The sequence below is a fragment of the Petromyzon marinus genome, chromosome 23 (assembly GCF_048934315.1).
Source record: "Petromyzon marinus isolate PM22_M1 ecotype Great Lakes invasive population chromosome 23, UKy_Petmar_22M1.pri1.0, whole genome shotgun sequence".
NCBI classification, from domain to species: Eukaryota; Metazoa; Chordata; class Hyperoartia; order Petromyzontiformes; family Petromyzontidae; genus Petromyzon; species Petromyzon marinus.
The window spans coordinates 12,523,086-12,540,221 of NC_133689.1; the positions used below are offsets into that span (position 1 = coordinate 12,523,086).

Below are 17,136 nucleotides of genomic sequence, written 5' to 3' on the forward strand. Positions count from 1 at the left end.
CAGACCCTGTGCGTGCCAGGCGAGACAAAGACAAAGATCCCCCGTATAGCCTAAACAGACTGTTGGGGCGAGTGTTGTTAGCAAGCACCTATGAAGGTCAGCACGGCACACGAGGGGGTGGGTGGCCAGCACCACGCCCGACCGCCTTTGTTTCCCCAGTGGCGATGTTTACACACCGCAGCAGGTACTCATTTGAGGCTGAGTCGACCTAGGGAAGGCCCAGCACCGGTTCAGATAATCGTCACCGGTGTTGGCCGTGAGCGGGAATCGAACTCGGGTCGCCGGGTTTGTAAAGCAGCGCGCTAACCGCTGCACCACCGCTCCCCAGGCGAGACAAACACGACTGCACATCCACTGCCCATGGTCCGGATTGCCGACCGCAGAGTCTCGAGAAAAATGCCGGTGAATGAAATTCCAGGTGCCTATGGAATGTTGTATGATGGGTACGACCAGCCTAACAAGCATGAATGTCAAACACGGTTGCAGCCATTTCCGCTGGAATGTTTTCGCAGCTCTGCATGGCACCAACGTCGCCACCGAGGTCTGGCAAACTGATGAGATCCAGTGCAGTAGAACCTGGACATTGTCGGTGGTCCCTCGCGTATGGGGATGACACACCTTCTGCAGATCATCGACGCGTCCGGAGACGGCTAAAAAGACCGATCTCAGATCTGCATGCTCGGCTGCAGATGTGTAGCTGGATATAAGCACACCCCCTGGGAGGAAGCCCAGCTGTGTCTTGCCTTACCCCCGCAAGTGCAATGTAAGCACGTGTTGCTTATATCGCAGCTGTGCTTTTATAAGGCGTGATTATATGCAGATTGCACTGCATAGAGACACTATAGCTCCTTGGGGAGTCACGGTGACGAGACACCAAGGACCTCACTGCAGTCCGCACCCCGGTGACAAACCCATCCAGTCACTGCCGCTGAACAAGCGCCATTTGCATTGCCCTCGAATCTCATTCCCCTGACGCATGAGCTCTTACAACTAATTTGTTAGTAATATTCTCCATAACTACACGAATGATTACTTTGTGTTACGTACTTTATAGTTTTGCATTGAACTAGGACCCACATCTAACAGAGGAGACGAATGCTTTTTGGGCAGGTCACTAGCATTAGTTCAAGCAAGCCTGACTCTGCTGATGAGACGCTGAAAGTCGAAACCGGTGTTTTTTGCTTGCGTTGAACCTATGCCGCTAAAATAAAAAAAAACTATGTTTTTGACGTGGAGAGACAGACAGGGGGTGGGGGAGGCCTGTCTTCTGCCGAGTTATCAGAATATGTTTTTAAAATGGAGGAATCCGATGAGCTACAAAGCTTTTTTCCCCCACAGATGTCCAGTGGTTTCCCATTCGCACTGCACGTCCCGACACTCGGCCTCTACCGCGCGGCTCCTCGCGCGAGTCCTCTTCCTGTGTGCATTTAACGTTGAATTCAATCGCTGCCGTTGTTTTCCACAAGTGCACAAGTCGCAGCTGCTCTCAATCCAAATGGGGCTTTGTGTAGCGCTGTCCGTCTCGCCGTCAGGATATTATTGCACGGGAGCCTACGGAGGACGGAATGAATGAGCGGCCTCTACTCGGCAACGCTACCTTAACAAAACACAGCGGAATTTATGTACGTTGGCCACTCTCTGAGCCAATCTGGAAAGTTCTCTGACCCACAGTTCTTTTATCCATGGGTCCCGTGTTCCTCGCCCAAAATAACATTCCTGATGTTCTTATTTTGCGCAATTGGAGATAGAAAATATTGACCGAGGAATTAATACAGAGAGACGCGGAGAGAGCCATAAACAGGGAAAAGACGGAGGCACGCAGGGACACGAAGGAACACGAGGGGAGAGAGACGTGAACAGTGGAATATTACGGGTGCACTAACTGAAGGGTACAATAAGAATTCTACAGCCACTCGTCAAACCATATCCGTAAATGACGAGAAAAATCCATCCCAATAGGAACATTAGTGCACGTTGGAAAACAAAGAGATTTAACAACAGACACACACAAAGGCGAGCCCTATCCACAAAGAACTGAAAATTTGGCCTTGTTGTTTAGAACCACCGACTCAAAAGTGTTGACAAAATGTGGCTAATCCCAACAGCAGGCAGCAGTGAAACAAAGACACACCCATACACCGGATTCCTCCTCATTAGTACTCATCAGTAGATGTAAGTCATCAACAGTCGCTGCTGCTACAGGCCTCCGGGAGTCCCGTGCAGGCGTCGTCCTCTCCGTACACGACGAGCACGAAAAGAGAGAGAGCGAACCGATCGGCCACGGCCACGCACCTTCCTTGGTGGTCTCTTGCGCCCGCGCCGCTTCCCCGCTCCCCGAGCGGTACACGGGGGTGACCGCGACGCTGTAGGCGGTGTCGGGCAGCAGCTCGGAGAGGAGGGCGCGCGTCGTGTCGCCGGACACCTTCAGCTCTTTGGGCGCCGGCTCCCCCGCCGGGCCGCCCGGCGGCTGGGCCAGCACGCGGTAGTGGAGCACGCGGCCCGGCGCCGCCGTCCACGTGGCGAGCATGCTGCGCGTCTTCACGTCCGAGAGGAGCAGCTCGCGAGGCGTGCCGGTCACTGAGAGACAGTGGCAGCAGGCACGGGCACAACGAGGAAGCAAGCCGGTGATTAATCGCAGACAGGGCACACACGCACACTCACCACACTGGAGTGGTAGTCAATTGTAGAGCACGCACGCACGCACACTCACCACACTGGAGTGTTAGTCAATTGCAGAGCACGCACGCACACTCACCACACTGGAGTGGTAGTCAATTGCAGAGCACGCACGCACACTCACCACACTGGAGTGGTAGTCAATTGCAGAGCACGCACGCACACTCACCACACTGGAGTGGTAGTCAATTGCAGAGCACACACGCACACTCACCACACTGGAGTGGTAGTCAATTGCAGAGCACGCACGCACACTCACCACACTGGAGTGGTAGTCAATTGCAGAGCACGCACGGGGATGAGGAGCACACACGCAGCGAGCCACACGCTCACGACATTGGAGTGGCATTCATTGTGGAGCACACACCAGGACGAGCAGTACGTATGCAGCGAGCGGGTGATTACAAATTACCCCCACTCTGCCCCCCACCCCGCCGCCGCCGCATCATCTGGAGGAATGGAGGCTCAGACAGCCTCTTTGTTTACGTGATTTGTGTTTACGCTGGCGAGGGCCCATTGAGCTAAATAGCTCTCTCTGGACACACTCCACTCAGCCCATCGCTGCAGCTGGATGCACATCAAATCGGTCACCCACGTTCGCGTGTCTTCTGACTGCCCTTTTCTCTGGAAACCTCGACCCTGTTTAACCTCCACACAGTTTAACCTCCACACAGTTTAACATCAACCCCATTTAACCTCGACCCCATTTAACCTTCGACTGTAATCGTCTCTGAGCCTCCAGTGAAACCTCCGCATGTCACACACCTCCAATTAGCACGGTTGGCTATGTACGGTGCGAAATAAGTTCAACATACATACATGCCGCAAGTCCCAAGAATAAACCGATCTTGGCTCTGACCGCTCTTCCTAGAGCCACCTCTCTCTCTACCTCTCTCCGCGTGAAGCTTCTAGATAATGGTGATGCCTGATCTTCTGACCGCCCATGGGGTTCTCAAAAATGGCCGAAAGAAAAACCACAACTCCTTGACCATGATTTTCTTTTAACTGTCAGAGGCCAGCTCACGGCTCCATACAGAAGCACACACAACATCGGGGTGCCGGTTACTGGAGAACACACAGCGGTTGGAGCAGCTGTGCAGCACGCACATGATTATCATCATCGTCGTCAGCCATTATCTATCCACGGTTTGATGAAGGCCTCCCCATGCCAACGTCGTCCCCCATAGTGCTGTGAATACACAATCCATCTCGCTCCTTCGCACGAGCTGGCCTCATCACTCTCTCTCCATGGTGGTCGTCCTCATTCCGTCACCAGCCTCGCCCATCAGCCAACGTCCCTGCTAACGACATGTCCTCCCCTAGCCCTCGTATTTACCATGGACAGACAATACGATGTCTCTAATTCGTGTTTGTTCTCTGATCCATGCGTTGCTCTTCATATCTCACTCGATATAAATCCGAGCATGGATCTCCGCATGCTCCTCTGCACACTTATCAACTACCAATTTACTCTGCCCACGTTTCTGATGCGTCCGGTGTCGCGGGCAGAATGCACTGAATGGCAAATTTCTCGATGCAAACCGATACATTACTTTTCATAATCAGTTTTCCAAAAGCACTACACTCGTTTGCCTCTCCCTATCATGATTTTCATCCCAATCTACCTTCACAATTCCCCTCGGTATATGAACCCCAACGCATTTTCTGGTCATACTGTCCCTCCAATTAAATTGTTTTTCTTTGCGAACGTGTTGCGCGTGACCTTTAACTTGTCCAGATTCATCATTAGGCCATGTTTGTATCCTTCCACTTAAGTATGCACGGATTTATGCAACACAATCGTCAATAATTATAATCCGAGGTTTGCTGTGCTGAATATGCGTGTCCTCGCCCGACTGCTCTTCCAAATTTGTGCTTTGTAACTCTCCACCAATCTCCGTGGCTCCATCTGCACACGTGGTTTAACATAATGTCTATATTTATTTATATTCGGACCGCGGTTTGTGAGTGCTCGAGTGAATGAACTTTCGTGACTGCAGGAATTAATATTCTTGGTTCTTTCGGTAAAGTCACGTAAATAGAAAAAATATAACCAAGAATATGAAACCAACTTTCTTTCGTCCGCAAATGCTCAGCACAGTGGCATTTCGCATTCCTTTGGCTTATTTCTCGATTTATCGTCATGTGGTTGGAAAAAATAAAAAAATGGAAACCAGTTTACTCATGTAGTTGGTTGGCTTTTAAAGCATCCATTATTCAGTTATAACGTTCATGAATAATGTGTACACACGATAGGAGACCCATGGGTTTGTTCTTCAGAGTAATGAATGAGGGATCATTATTTCATTCAAACATGTCATTCCGCCATAAACATTTACTCTAAATATGTCAACTAATGTGATTTTGACCGCTGGGTCCCACTTCTTCGATAAAATCCACATTTATTCTAATTTGTCTTGGAGCTTTCACTCTTTTAATCCTTCCAAAGGGCCGCAGTCCCCTACTGCAGGTGAGATATCGAGAATAAGCACCTCCTCCTCGTGGTGTTTCTCACAATGAGGCTACGGAAGGCCGAGGTGCGGAGGATTTTGACCGCTGGGTCCCACTTCTTCGATAAAATCCACATTTATTCTAATTTGTCTTGGAGCTTTCACTCTTTTAATCCTTCCAAAGGGCCGCAGTCCCCTACTGCAGGTGAGATATCGAGAATAAGCACCTCCTCCTCGTGGTGTTTCTCACAATGAGGCTACGGAAGGCCGAGGTGCGGAGGAGCGGAGGATCGTGCGCTCGTCGCCGCCATCAGCCACCTGAGCTGGCTGCAGGGCGACTCTCCGTGTATCCCCCTCACCCCAGAAGCCACGCGGAAAAAACCTGTCAAAAACCAGGGCCCCACGCCAACTAGGCAGGGCTCATGGAAACATTTTTTACTTTTTCATTTCACCCGTCGTGTTTTTTTTTTCTCTCGTGCATTTTTTCTTGCCGCTTGGTGATACAGAGCGAACCATAAATCGGTTGACGCAACGCGTGACTGTCAAAGCCGACACAGCTCAAAGGCAGCTCTGATGGATTCTGTTCTCGTGATGAAATGTGGAAAAATAGGAAGCGGCTCCGCTGTTAGCGGTGACCTGTCTCCTAATTTGTTCATCAAGGACTCTCGGAACGCGCCGAACCCCGGCCGGTGCCACGGCCCCTGCGTGCCAAGACACGCCCACACTCCCGCACGATCACGCTCCCGCTGGCCCGCCCGCCAGCCGCACCAAGCACCCATAAATGTGTATAGCTCCCCGGTGGCTTTTGAATTGTAATAAAACGCCACCGTATAAATTTTAAAATAATATGTTTTTTACAAAAGCAATCCTCACTGAATCTCGTTTTTTTGTTCAGGAGTGTCCTATTTTGGGGGATTTTAGTCAAATGTGTCTCCCCTTGAGTTTAATGCGCAACACTGGCACCGTTGCCGAGAGTGTAAGGAATAAAACAAGCAGACGGATACGCCTCCTTTCCCATCGTGTGTACCTCCATCGTATACAATGTAAGGATTTTTTTTTATAAATCCCATCAGTCACACGGCGTTATGGGAGTGCATAGTTTCAGCAGCATTGGTTTAGCACAATCAAAACTCTGGATCGGTTTCAATATTCAGTGTCTCGTTAGCAGAGTCAGTCTTGCTTGAACCAATGCTTGCTTTAATAGGCAGTGCAGCATGGGCCTCTCTACACATTTTTCCACTATGCAAATCCTGCAAGCTGGCCTTGGCACGTGCTGCTGGAGGCCTTGAGGAGGTTGTGGTGGGTATGAAGCTGAAGGTGCCCGACGCAGACTGAGACTTGGAGACCCAGGCTCTCGTTTAGCTAGTAAGGCCCATCAAGCTCAGCAGCTCTGTGACAAGGACGACCGTGGCGGGGATGCGGGGCGCCGGCTGCCTCCACCACTGTGAGGAGGCCCACCGAAGAGGGGAGAACTACAACACTCAAAGTGGCGCTTTACGACGCAGCTGACTAAACCCGGGACTTTTAGCATCAGATTTCCTAGGGCGGCAAGCAAGCTGCCTTGCTGGGCGATCCTGGAACACCAGATACGGGCGACAACCCAAGTCCCGCCCGTGATCCAGACATGCCTCAGAGGCACGGTTGTAGGATCTCACAGGCAAAGTCGTGTGCATGAAAACACTCACCTGCAGAGATCTACGGGAAAAAAGTACACCAAGTAGACTGCTAACCGATGAGTGTGGGGTTGTGAGTGATGTCCGTTGTCGCTTTAAGATATTTCTGTGTTCAAATTTTGTCTGTTGCGGTTGCACCCGACTTAAGAGCCGCATGGTTCACAGGGCTATACCTAATAAATGAAACTTGAAAACTTGAAACTTGAAGTGTTGCTGCTCTGCCTTCCTCCCACACAAAACACTTAATGGACAATAAATTAGCCAAACATCTTAATCAGGATCCTCTTTTAAAACGTCCTAAGGCTTTTCTGGTTAAAACAAGAATGATAGTTATCATGGAAATATGAAGCCAATCCTCTGCCTGTTTTCAACACAGCTTTGCTATACTTGCAGATTACTGCAGATTACTGCTGTGTAGTTTCAGTGAACGTACTGCATAGCCCTCTGACGTGTTTTCAGGTAGTTCATGAAGAAGCTCCTGGGCACGTGGAGTGACAAGTCGGACATTGTGTCGAACAACGCGCAGCACAACCTGGAAACACATTGGAGAGCTAATCGGCACCGCTCATCACATGCTCGTGATGGAGTCGCATGGCTGTGTTGTGCCGGCACCGCCGAATCACCGCGCCTCCCGGACAGATGGGTAAGGGCCTCGCCACCGCTCTCTTAATCCTTCACCGCACCCTCTCTGCAGCTGTCACAGCTTCATTTAAACCCGCGACGCCGCGGGCTCGCTCGCTCGCTCGCGCGCCCGCTCCGTCAAGATGTCGCCTGCCACTGTGGCGCTGTTACTCTTCTATCGGCGCTCGAAGAGCGCCGTCAGCTTCGTCAAACACAGCACCTGGCTGCCTGTGTCTCCATAGTACTCGTGCACACGAACGGTAACCAGCCGCTTATTTTTAGGCTGAGTATGATCTAACGGAAGCCCAGGCCTAGGACCGGTTCATAAATTCGTCACCCGCGTTACCCGCGGGTGGGAATTGAGATCGGGCCGTCGGGTTTCGTTAACCGCTGCGCCACCGTACCCCACACACCCACACATAATCACACACAAAGGTCCCCTGTTTGGCCTTACTCGCGGTTGGAGCGGGTGCTGTTAATGGGCGCTAATTAAAGCCAGCACGGTCCACAAGTCGTTGGTGTAGCCACCACCTTCAGCTGCCCAGTACTCAGGCTATCACATCACGTGTACATGCACGGCCCGTTTGTATCAATCCACCGCTGGATGGTGGGCTCCCAACACCCCCGCGGGCAATGAGGGATATTTGACCATACTTCACCGCGTTGGTCAGGGCAGGTTGGTGAAGGTGGGCAGAGTGTAGAACAACGATGGAGTTTCTTTCACTTCCCTCTACTGCCCACAATGCCTACTGCACCTGTGTGTCCTGCGTGTGGTGATTGCCCATTCAAGCGCTATCCAGACTAAACGCCGCTTAGCGTCCGAGCTCTAATGAAATGAGGCGCATTCCGGGTGATTTAATCATGGGCTTTAACATTACATCATGTACATATATAAGGCGGAGTTGACCTAGGGGAGACCCAGGCCCTCTGAATGATGTTAGTCTTGGCTCCACGGGAATTCATCCAGATAACGGCGCTGCTTTCCACACACCTACACGGTCACCACAGACCAAGACGTTCCTGAATGTCACTTGATACCACAGTCGCGGGACTCCTATCGACCCTGAAGCCCGATTACAGTCGACACTACGAAACACTTCCCGTGTGAAACCCCGTGCCTCTGCGGAGAACCACGCGTAATTCACTCGCGCAGCTCTATTGCTAAATATTGTAAAAACGCAAACAATACGCACTTGTGCGGGCGTGCGTTTTGAAATACGTTTCACAAAGCAAAATCGGGCACGATACATCCGCTTCTGCCTTTTGCGAGCCGCTCGCCGCGTGCGAGTTATGCACGTTGCTGTAAATCGGACTCGTTACGATTACAATTCATTTGTGACTCGTGTAAACATCCCAAATGGCGTGGCTCCCTCGATTACCAACGGTTCTGCTATGAGGGCAATGCAAGCTGTCAAAGCCCCGTGGCCATCGCTCAGACGAGCCAAGGTCACAGCCCGAATGCTCACACTCCCTTGCACAACTTCCCCGTTTGTATACGCCTCACCAAATAGACATGCCATTGACGTGCCTGACAACAGACACAACGGCACGGCACTACGCCGTGTTTATTTAAGCAAGGCGCTCAGGCACTCGACCTGTCATCGCCACCTCGGTTACATACACACGGTCGCACGTGTGCGTACCTGGTCAAACGATTGCAAGCAGCAGGCACGTATGATGAAATGCGCACACGCATACACAGACAACTCTTCACAGCTTGTGCCCTGCAAATGACTAGCAGCGCAGGGACGGCAAGCGCTGATCAGACACACGAAGAACACACACACAACTGTCTCGAGCGATACCGAACACTCTCCTGCGTCGAGGAACATGAATGCTTGCACACAACCAGACAAGCAGCACACGCGTCGCAGGTGCGGCTTGATGATAATTGGCACATTCCGTATTCACGCCATTCCTATAGCACAAGGCTATCAGGAAAGGAGGCATACTCTGCCAGTAGGCGGCAATGTTGCCGTGTGGTTTTAACCAGCTGGGGTAATTCACTGGTAATTATCAGATTTTTGGGAAATTTGAACCATGACAATGGCAACACATCATCTGTTATATTTTTTTAAAATGTAACAGGATCTTTAATGTTCACCGTGAGGCAGACGTCGAGGAGTATTGATGGTTGATACACTCGTGATATTGGCCAGGGTGGTCGCTGGGCTCGGACCATAAACTTCTGCAACAAGTGGCGAACGTGCTACCGTTCAGCCCCGTTACTGCCCCAAACATCTCAAACAGGCATCATGCCAGCATAACCCACAGCCTCACAAATAAAGACATGATCCCCATTATAGCTTTAACAGACTGTTGGGACAACTGCTGTTCGCTAGCACTTACGAAGGCCGGCATGGTACACGAGGGGGTGGGTGGCCGGCACACACACACACACGCGCTTGCTTGCTTGCTTGCCCGTACCTTCCAGCGTCTTGCCAGGGCCCTGCAGCTCGGGCCCGTCACCGGACGCGTAGATCGCCACCACGGAGAGCTCGTAGCGCGTGTCGGCCGTGAGGCCCGACAGCAGCGCCGATGTCTGTGCCGCCGGCACCACCGTCTCCCCGGGGCCCGGTCCTGTGGAGCTGCCGGCCGCGTGGTAGCGCAGGCGGTAGCGCTGAACCCGGCCCGGCGCCGGCGCCCAGCTCACCCGCAGGCTGCTCTGGGTCTCGTCCGACACGGCGAGGTCGCGCGCTGCTCCCAGCACTGTGCGCGTGTGGGGGAGGGGTGGCACAGCGTTCAGCGCGCTGCGCGACAAACCTGAAGAACCTAAGTTGGATTTCCACCCGAGGTCGACTCAAGGCTAACCATTACACTACCACTCCCCGCATTACAGAGAACACATCACCACGCATGCACACTGCTGCGCGAAGGCCTCCCCGTGCTGTGACGGTCATGAGTATTTTTTGACCATACTTCACCACGCTGGCCAATGTGGGTTGTTAAAGGGAAGTGCCCAGGACTGGTTCAGATGACAGGTTCAAATAATTATCGCTTGCCACTGATGTTAGCTAACAGTAAAATGTAACTGGAATTGACCCAAAATAATCCCAAAGCTGAAAGTATGACCTGCGAGTTACTCAATTGGGATCACGCACAGCAGCAACATCACCCCCGACTTAGAACACCTGGCAGGAATCTCCGGAGGAAAAGGTTCTTGGGAATAAATGTGTGCTGAGCGGTTTTTTTTTTAGAATCAGCGAGGCTTTCCTAGGTAAACAAGCTAAATAAAAACAATAAATACGTTTAAGAGCACGCTGGCACATTGATTTGCAAGGCGTTTTCATGCGAGCGTGTTCAATTGTGTTTTTGTTGGAGATGGTCGTGGGACAAATATGACCCGTGAGAAAAAATCCTTTTGGGTAAAAAAATTCCACAGCAACAGTAAACTACCGGCTACCTTCATCGGTGCGACACAAATGCCTTGGTTATTATGCACGAGCAGGCTGAGCGAGTTACTGGAATTTGTGTTCGATTACCTCCAGAAGATTTTCTCCACCTCCCCTTGTAAGGCTCCGCATAAATAAAGAAGCGATTGCAGCCGTAATCTCTGCCGTGTGCTTTCACACGGAGGATAAACAAACATTGCCTGGAGCAGTTATTTCACAACTAGCGGCCCCTGTATGGAACCGGGGCCCTGGCACGTCAGGGACACGCTGACCCCTTCACTAATCTGGTTAAGGAGACATGGGGAAGCTTGGTTGTTTTTCCGTGCCAAACCTTTTAATTCTGAGCAATGATATCACTGCTGCTATGCAGAGCACAATTTTGGCCAAAGTTTGAATCCTGCTGTCCTTCCTGCGGTGGAGCTCCCAAATCTTACTGCACTGCACCTGATCGGGCGTAACGTAAACAGTCAGCGTGATTGATGGTCCAGCGCTCACTGATTAATTCCAGCCACTCGCTGACTGGCGGTCAGTCACCTCCTTATCACTTTGCTATCGCTACTACCACAGTTGACTGTTCCCGCAAACTTCACTCATTTATTCCTTCACCTACGTTGAGAACGTGGTCTCGACCAGAATGTTTAGTCTCATCTATTCTGTGCTCAACCACCACACTGCAGGTCACAACAACACACTCACTCAACAACAACAACGACAACAACCGCCATTCGCCACTTAGTGGCGGTGACATCAACACGTCGCTTGTGCCAGGCTTCGCGCACAACACACTCACTCACTCTGCAGGTCACAACAACACACTCACTCACCCACTCTGCAGGTCACAACAACACACTCACACACTCACTCTGCAGGTCACAACAACACACTCACTCACTCACTCTACAGGTCACAACAACACACTCACTCACTCTGCAGGTCACAACAACACACTCACTCACTCTGCAGGTCACAACAACACACTCACTCAGTCTGCAGATCACAAAAACACACTCACTCACTCACCCACTCTGCAGGTCACAACAACACACTCACACACACACTTTCTAACTTACCCACTCTGCAGATCAGAACAACACACTCACTCACACACTTACTCACTCACTTACCCACCCTGCAGATCACAACACTTCTTTTTCTGCTTCTTCCCTCGCACTGCTCCACTTTGGAATTCCCCCCTCCCCCATCTTAAAGCCCTCATAATAACATTGCTCAGTTTATTAAACGAGTTGTCACTTTATCGATTACAACGTTGGAGAGTGCTATTTGTTGCTGGCCACTTGGCATTTTAGGCCTTTGAGCGCCCGTGCTCAGTAACGGTGGAATAACAACAACAACAATGTAATTGTGATGTACAAGACGTGCTGCCCTCTCGCAGGGCTGGATTCAGTTCACAGGCAGCAGCAGGGTGGCAGCCTGTACACGTGCCTCACAGCAAGAAGCGTGTGGGTTCTATTCCCAACTCGGGCACCTTCCTGCGTGGAGTTTCTCTGGCTTCTCTGGATTCCATGGCTGAAAAAAAGATACCACGTAGTGGACATTGGCCAAGACATCCCAACGTCATGCCCTACTGCGAAAATTTGGCAGGACCCTCCTCCAAAAAAATATAGCCTTGAGGGGTTCTCGTGGGTAAACAAGGGGCACGGTAACAACGATCACACCGCGGTGCCACGCACCCTGCTCACCTTCGAGGGTCGTCTCCTCCCCCGTGAGCGGCTGGCTCTCGCCCTCCGCGTACAGCGCGAACACGCGAACCCTGTAGGTGGTGTCGGGCGCCAGGCCCACGAGCCGCGCGCTGCTGTCGTTCCCGGCGATGGTCACAGACCCCGGGGCGGCGGGAGTCGCGGCGGGGTCGGAGGTCAGCGCCGAGTACTCCACGCGGAAGCTACGCGCGTCATCCCGCGCGGCGTGCCACGACACGACAAAGCCGCGGGGCGTCACGTCCGACGTGGAGAGGTTTTGCGGAGGTAACAGGGATCCTGGGGGGACACACACGGACACATGCGTCGTTACTCCACGCTGCCAACAGCAGACCCCTCATAGCTCGAAAGGATAGGGCAGATGCATTGCTGTGGTCCTAAATGGTTGAAGAGACAAGAAATGTCTCTGTTTCGTACGAATTCAATGAATAAGTCTGTGTCTAGATTAGTTAGCAAAGGAAATGGCTTCAGTTGCCATCGATTGGATTCCATGTTCCGGTTGAATTTTCTGCGTTCACAGTGGTTGGCTACTGTGTGGCCCCACATAGAGACCCACATGATCACATAGACGCCCGCAAACTCGCGCATGGTTCTCAATGGGGTTCACTACCGTGTGGGCGATGATCTGGTCAGTGTTTCTGCAATCACATGTGGAGTCAGTTGCACACGCAAACAGGTTTTATTTGAGTTTCCACTTTGTAACGATCGTAGTGGGTGGAGCTATCTTGAGATGTGTGGATTCACTTTACTGCAGACCACTGTTTTTAAGGTTGAGATGAAACAAGTAAAATAACAAAAATGCATATAAATAGGCAGCAGTGGGTCCGTTTCATCGTCAAAACAACAACGAGCCATTTAAACCTATTTGGCAATGGATCTTCGATTTCACCATCAGCGCCTGTTAAAAGAGCGCAAACCTTTGGCTGGACTTGACCTCTCTGGGTATCACCAGCAGAGTGTGGCCCAGGTTAAAATAAATGCCACACCTGCCGGGTGTGCCCAGCGCCAGCGGCCGAGAGCTAACCGATGAACGTTTCGTGGCCACCGGCGAAAGAAGGGCTCATCGCTCGTTCCTCATCGCACAATGCGTAAGGCACCGTCGCGTGTAACCACAGCGTCCTCGAGGAACGACGCACCCCTCCAGTGCATCTCCCCCCCATGTAACAACTGCAAGGCAGCTCTTGACGCGTACGACTCTGGAATGTGACTCCTCGCGTCGGCTTCCTACCTCGTGGCGAGTGGTATTTTGCAGAGCGTGTCACTCCACTGGAAACGAAGCAATGGGGTCTCTCAAAATGAAAGAACCAATCGTTCACGTTCACTCGGACGCTATATCGTGATGTCCCACCCGGAACGTGCCAGGTCTCGTTAGATCTCGGGTTGAGCACGGATAGAGTGTGAATGAGCGACCGCTGTGCATAACAGGCATTATAGGCTGTGGGGCTACTTGGAGGGCAGCCTTGTTGTTCCATCTTCACCAACCCGCACCGACCAGCGTGGTGAAGTATGGTTGAATACAGCCCCCCCTGGTGACTCGTAGCCAGGAGTGCCCAGGCGACTGGTGATCTCAATGAACTCCACTTGCACACGGCCCAGGGCATTGCAGGCCAGCATGTGGCACAAAACATCGTGCAAAAGCCGTTTCGGAAGAGACTGTTCCCGAGTGAATACCCAGGCGCGGCACAGCACATGGCCGTACGTGGCGCCACAATCACGAGGACCAAGCAAGAGCACCGCACGGGGAGGATAGAATCTCTCCGTGCCATATCCCGCTTGGGGTACGTAGCACGCTGACGCAGCAGTAAGCAGTCCGCCCCGGCAACCCGGCGAGTGATCTTTGAACCGGTTCAGCGTTACCCCCTTTGACCAGTCCCGCTCATCGTCAACAAGGAACCGTGGACGACCCTGCAGTCCACCTGCCAGGGTTCCGAACCGGCCAAGCCCTCCTGTTTCCAGCAAGGTCTGTACTGGTGTGGCTTTACGCACCATGCCAGACTGTAGCCGTCGCGCAAGACGGACGGTGTCGCTAACCAAGCCTCGTGTCGGTCATAGGACGACGACGCTTTCTGCTGCCCGGCTCGGTGCACATGTACATACTAAATAAATAAATAAATACATGCCCCACACTGGCCGTTGTGGTTAAGTATGGTCAAACAACCCCCTTGACCGACACAATGCAGGGGAGTGCTTCACTGAGAAGTGGGTTGATGATGAAGGAATGCACATTATTATCATTTAAATATCCAACTTTGCAAACAAACAACCAAAAAATAATGGTGTTTTTTTACATTCCGACAGAAGATGACTTTCAATTAAAATAGTTATTTCAGTGGGGATGATCACAAACCTGGCTCCCAGATCACATTCAGACAACCCTGAGTCACACACGGGGCATGTTTCACATTCATGAACTTGTTTTCCACATTCCAATAATTCGTAGGTAATCGCGGTGGTCAGCGCATTCCTTGACAATATATTAGTCCTACTTTTGGGTCGTAATAACACGCTGGGTGCATTGCCAAGCAAACGAGAGAGAGAGAGAGAGGACAGAGCTAATTACAGGTAAATACAAGACGGTTAACATCAACACAGCCCCATTCGAGAGGGAGGAGAATTCAGACGGAGTCGTGTCTCCAAAGACACGGAACGACAGGCAGGATGTGGGGCACTGCAAGCAGTGGGATGCCGTAACGAGCGTCGTAATTTGATTTGGAGCTTTCGTGACTGCAGGTTCTTTCGGTAAAGTCACGCAGAAAGAAAAAATAAATTTAATAATAGCATACGACGTTTCGATTGCAACACAAGCAATCATCATCATGTACAAATGAAAGAGAAAACAAACCTAGTAAAATTTTGATTTAAAGCTTTCGTGACTGCAGTAATTCATATTCTTAGTTCTTTCGGTAAAGTCACGTTGAAGGGAAACAACAAAATAATAAAATATATATAAAACAATAAAAATTCTCACGACGTTTCGACCATAACACAAACGGTCGTATTCAGGTGTGTTGGTTTGCATACATTTATTTTTAAACGGTCCTAAATAAACTGCCAAATCGCTGCGCATGGCGCTAACGTTTTTTTATAAATAAATAAATACACTGTTTAAAAATAAATGTATGCAAACCAACACACCTGAATACGACCGTTTGTGTTATGGTCGAAACGTCGTGAGAATTTTTATTGTTTTATGTATATTTTATTATTTTGTTGTTTCCCTTCAACGTGACTTTACCGAAAGAACTAAGAATATAAACCTAGTAAACTTAGAAATATATTGCAATACACCACAGATAGTCGGCTAATATAACAGTCAACACCCTACCTGGTTGATTACTTTAATCCAAAGATTGATAAATTTGAGAGAGAGACAAAACACAGACACGGAGACACATAGACAGATACATAAGCAGAGAGAGAGAGAGAGATAACACAGAGACACACAGAGAGAGACACATATAGAGATAACACAGAGACACACAGAGAGAGACACACACATGGGCACACGGAGAAACAACGCCTCTGTGTCGAGGCCTTAAATAGAGAGAGAGGTGCAGAGAGAGAGAGGGGGGGTAGAGAAATTAGCATGTCAATGAGAGACTTGGAGCCTTCGTAGCTGCAGGAAATAACAGAGCAACAACACGAGGGCACCCAGAGAGAGAGAAAATACACTAAATCAAACAAACTCAGTAAAATTTGGAAATGTAATGCAATGCAACACAGAGAGTCGGTCAACACACAATTAACGCATAGCCTGGTTGATTACGTTCTTCCAAAGATTGCTAAATTAGAAGTTAAGTGTGAAATTTGAGAGAGAGCGACAAGACACAGACACACAAAGACCGACACACAAGCAATGACCTGCTAATTTCTCTACCCCCTCCTCTCTCTCGATTTAAGGCCTCGACACAGAGGCGTTGTTTCTCTGTGTGCCTATGTGTGTGTCTCTCTGTGTTATCTCTCTCTATGTGTCTCTGTGTCTCTGTTTTATCTCTCAAATTTAGCAATCTTTGGAAGAACGTAATCAACCAGGTAGGGTGTTGACTGTTATGTTAGCCGACTCTCTGTATTGTATTGCTTTATATTTATAAGTATACTAGGTTTGTTTTCTCTTTCACTTGTACCTGATGATGATTGCTTGTGTTGCAATCGAAACGTCGTATGCTATTATTTAATTTATGTTTTCTTTCTACGTGACCTTACCGAAAGAACCAAAGAGAGCGTCGTAATGTACAGCGCATGGAAATGTGTTGGCAAAGTCAGGAAGTTGGCAAGTATGTGAAACCAGAAAAAACTCGAGGAAGAAAAGAAGAGAAAAGAAAAATTTGTAACAAAAAATGTTCCAAATTCTAAGAGATAAGCACTGAGCTGTCGCAAGCTACCAGGATTAGCACGTGAATATCAAAGTAAAAATGTGTGTGTGTGTGTTGAACTTGTTTCGCACTCTACGTAGCCAGCCATGCCACTCGGAGGTGCAAGGGAAGGACAAGAAACTAAACACAAAAATCAGTTTGAAATAAATGACTTTTCAATCTCGATGTAAAGTGCATAGCCCCAGTGGCTTCCTAATGAACAAATGCGAGAACACGACACCAAAGGGGGTGTTAAA

General features: G+C 50.2%; 1 protein-coding gene across 3 annotated transcripts in view; it reads right to left on the reverse strand.

The window, feature by feature from the left end:
- The window catches only part of LOC116945283 (collagen alpha-1(XII) chain-like), a 325,203-nt gene that overhangs the window by 207,719 nt on the left and 100,348 nt on the right, over positions 1-17,136 (reverse strand). For all 3 annotated transcript variants that reach the window (XM_032959676.2, XM_032959677.2, XM_032959678.2), the window contains exons 15-17: positions 12,513-12,806; positions 9,848-10,129; positions 2,293-2,577 (exon numbers count right to left, since the gene is read on the reverse strand). In XM_032959676.2, coding sequence (XP_032815567.2) covers positions 2,293-2,577; positions 9,848-10,129; positions 12,513-12,806 — 861 coding nt within the window. The remainder of the gene's footprint in view (positions 1-2,292; positions 2,578-9,847; positions 10,130-12,512; positions 12,807-17,136) is intronic.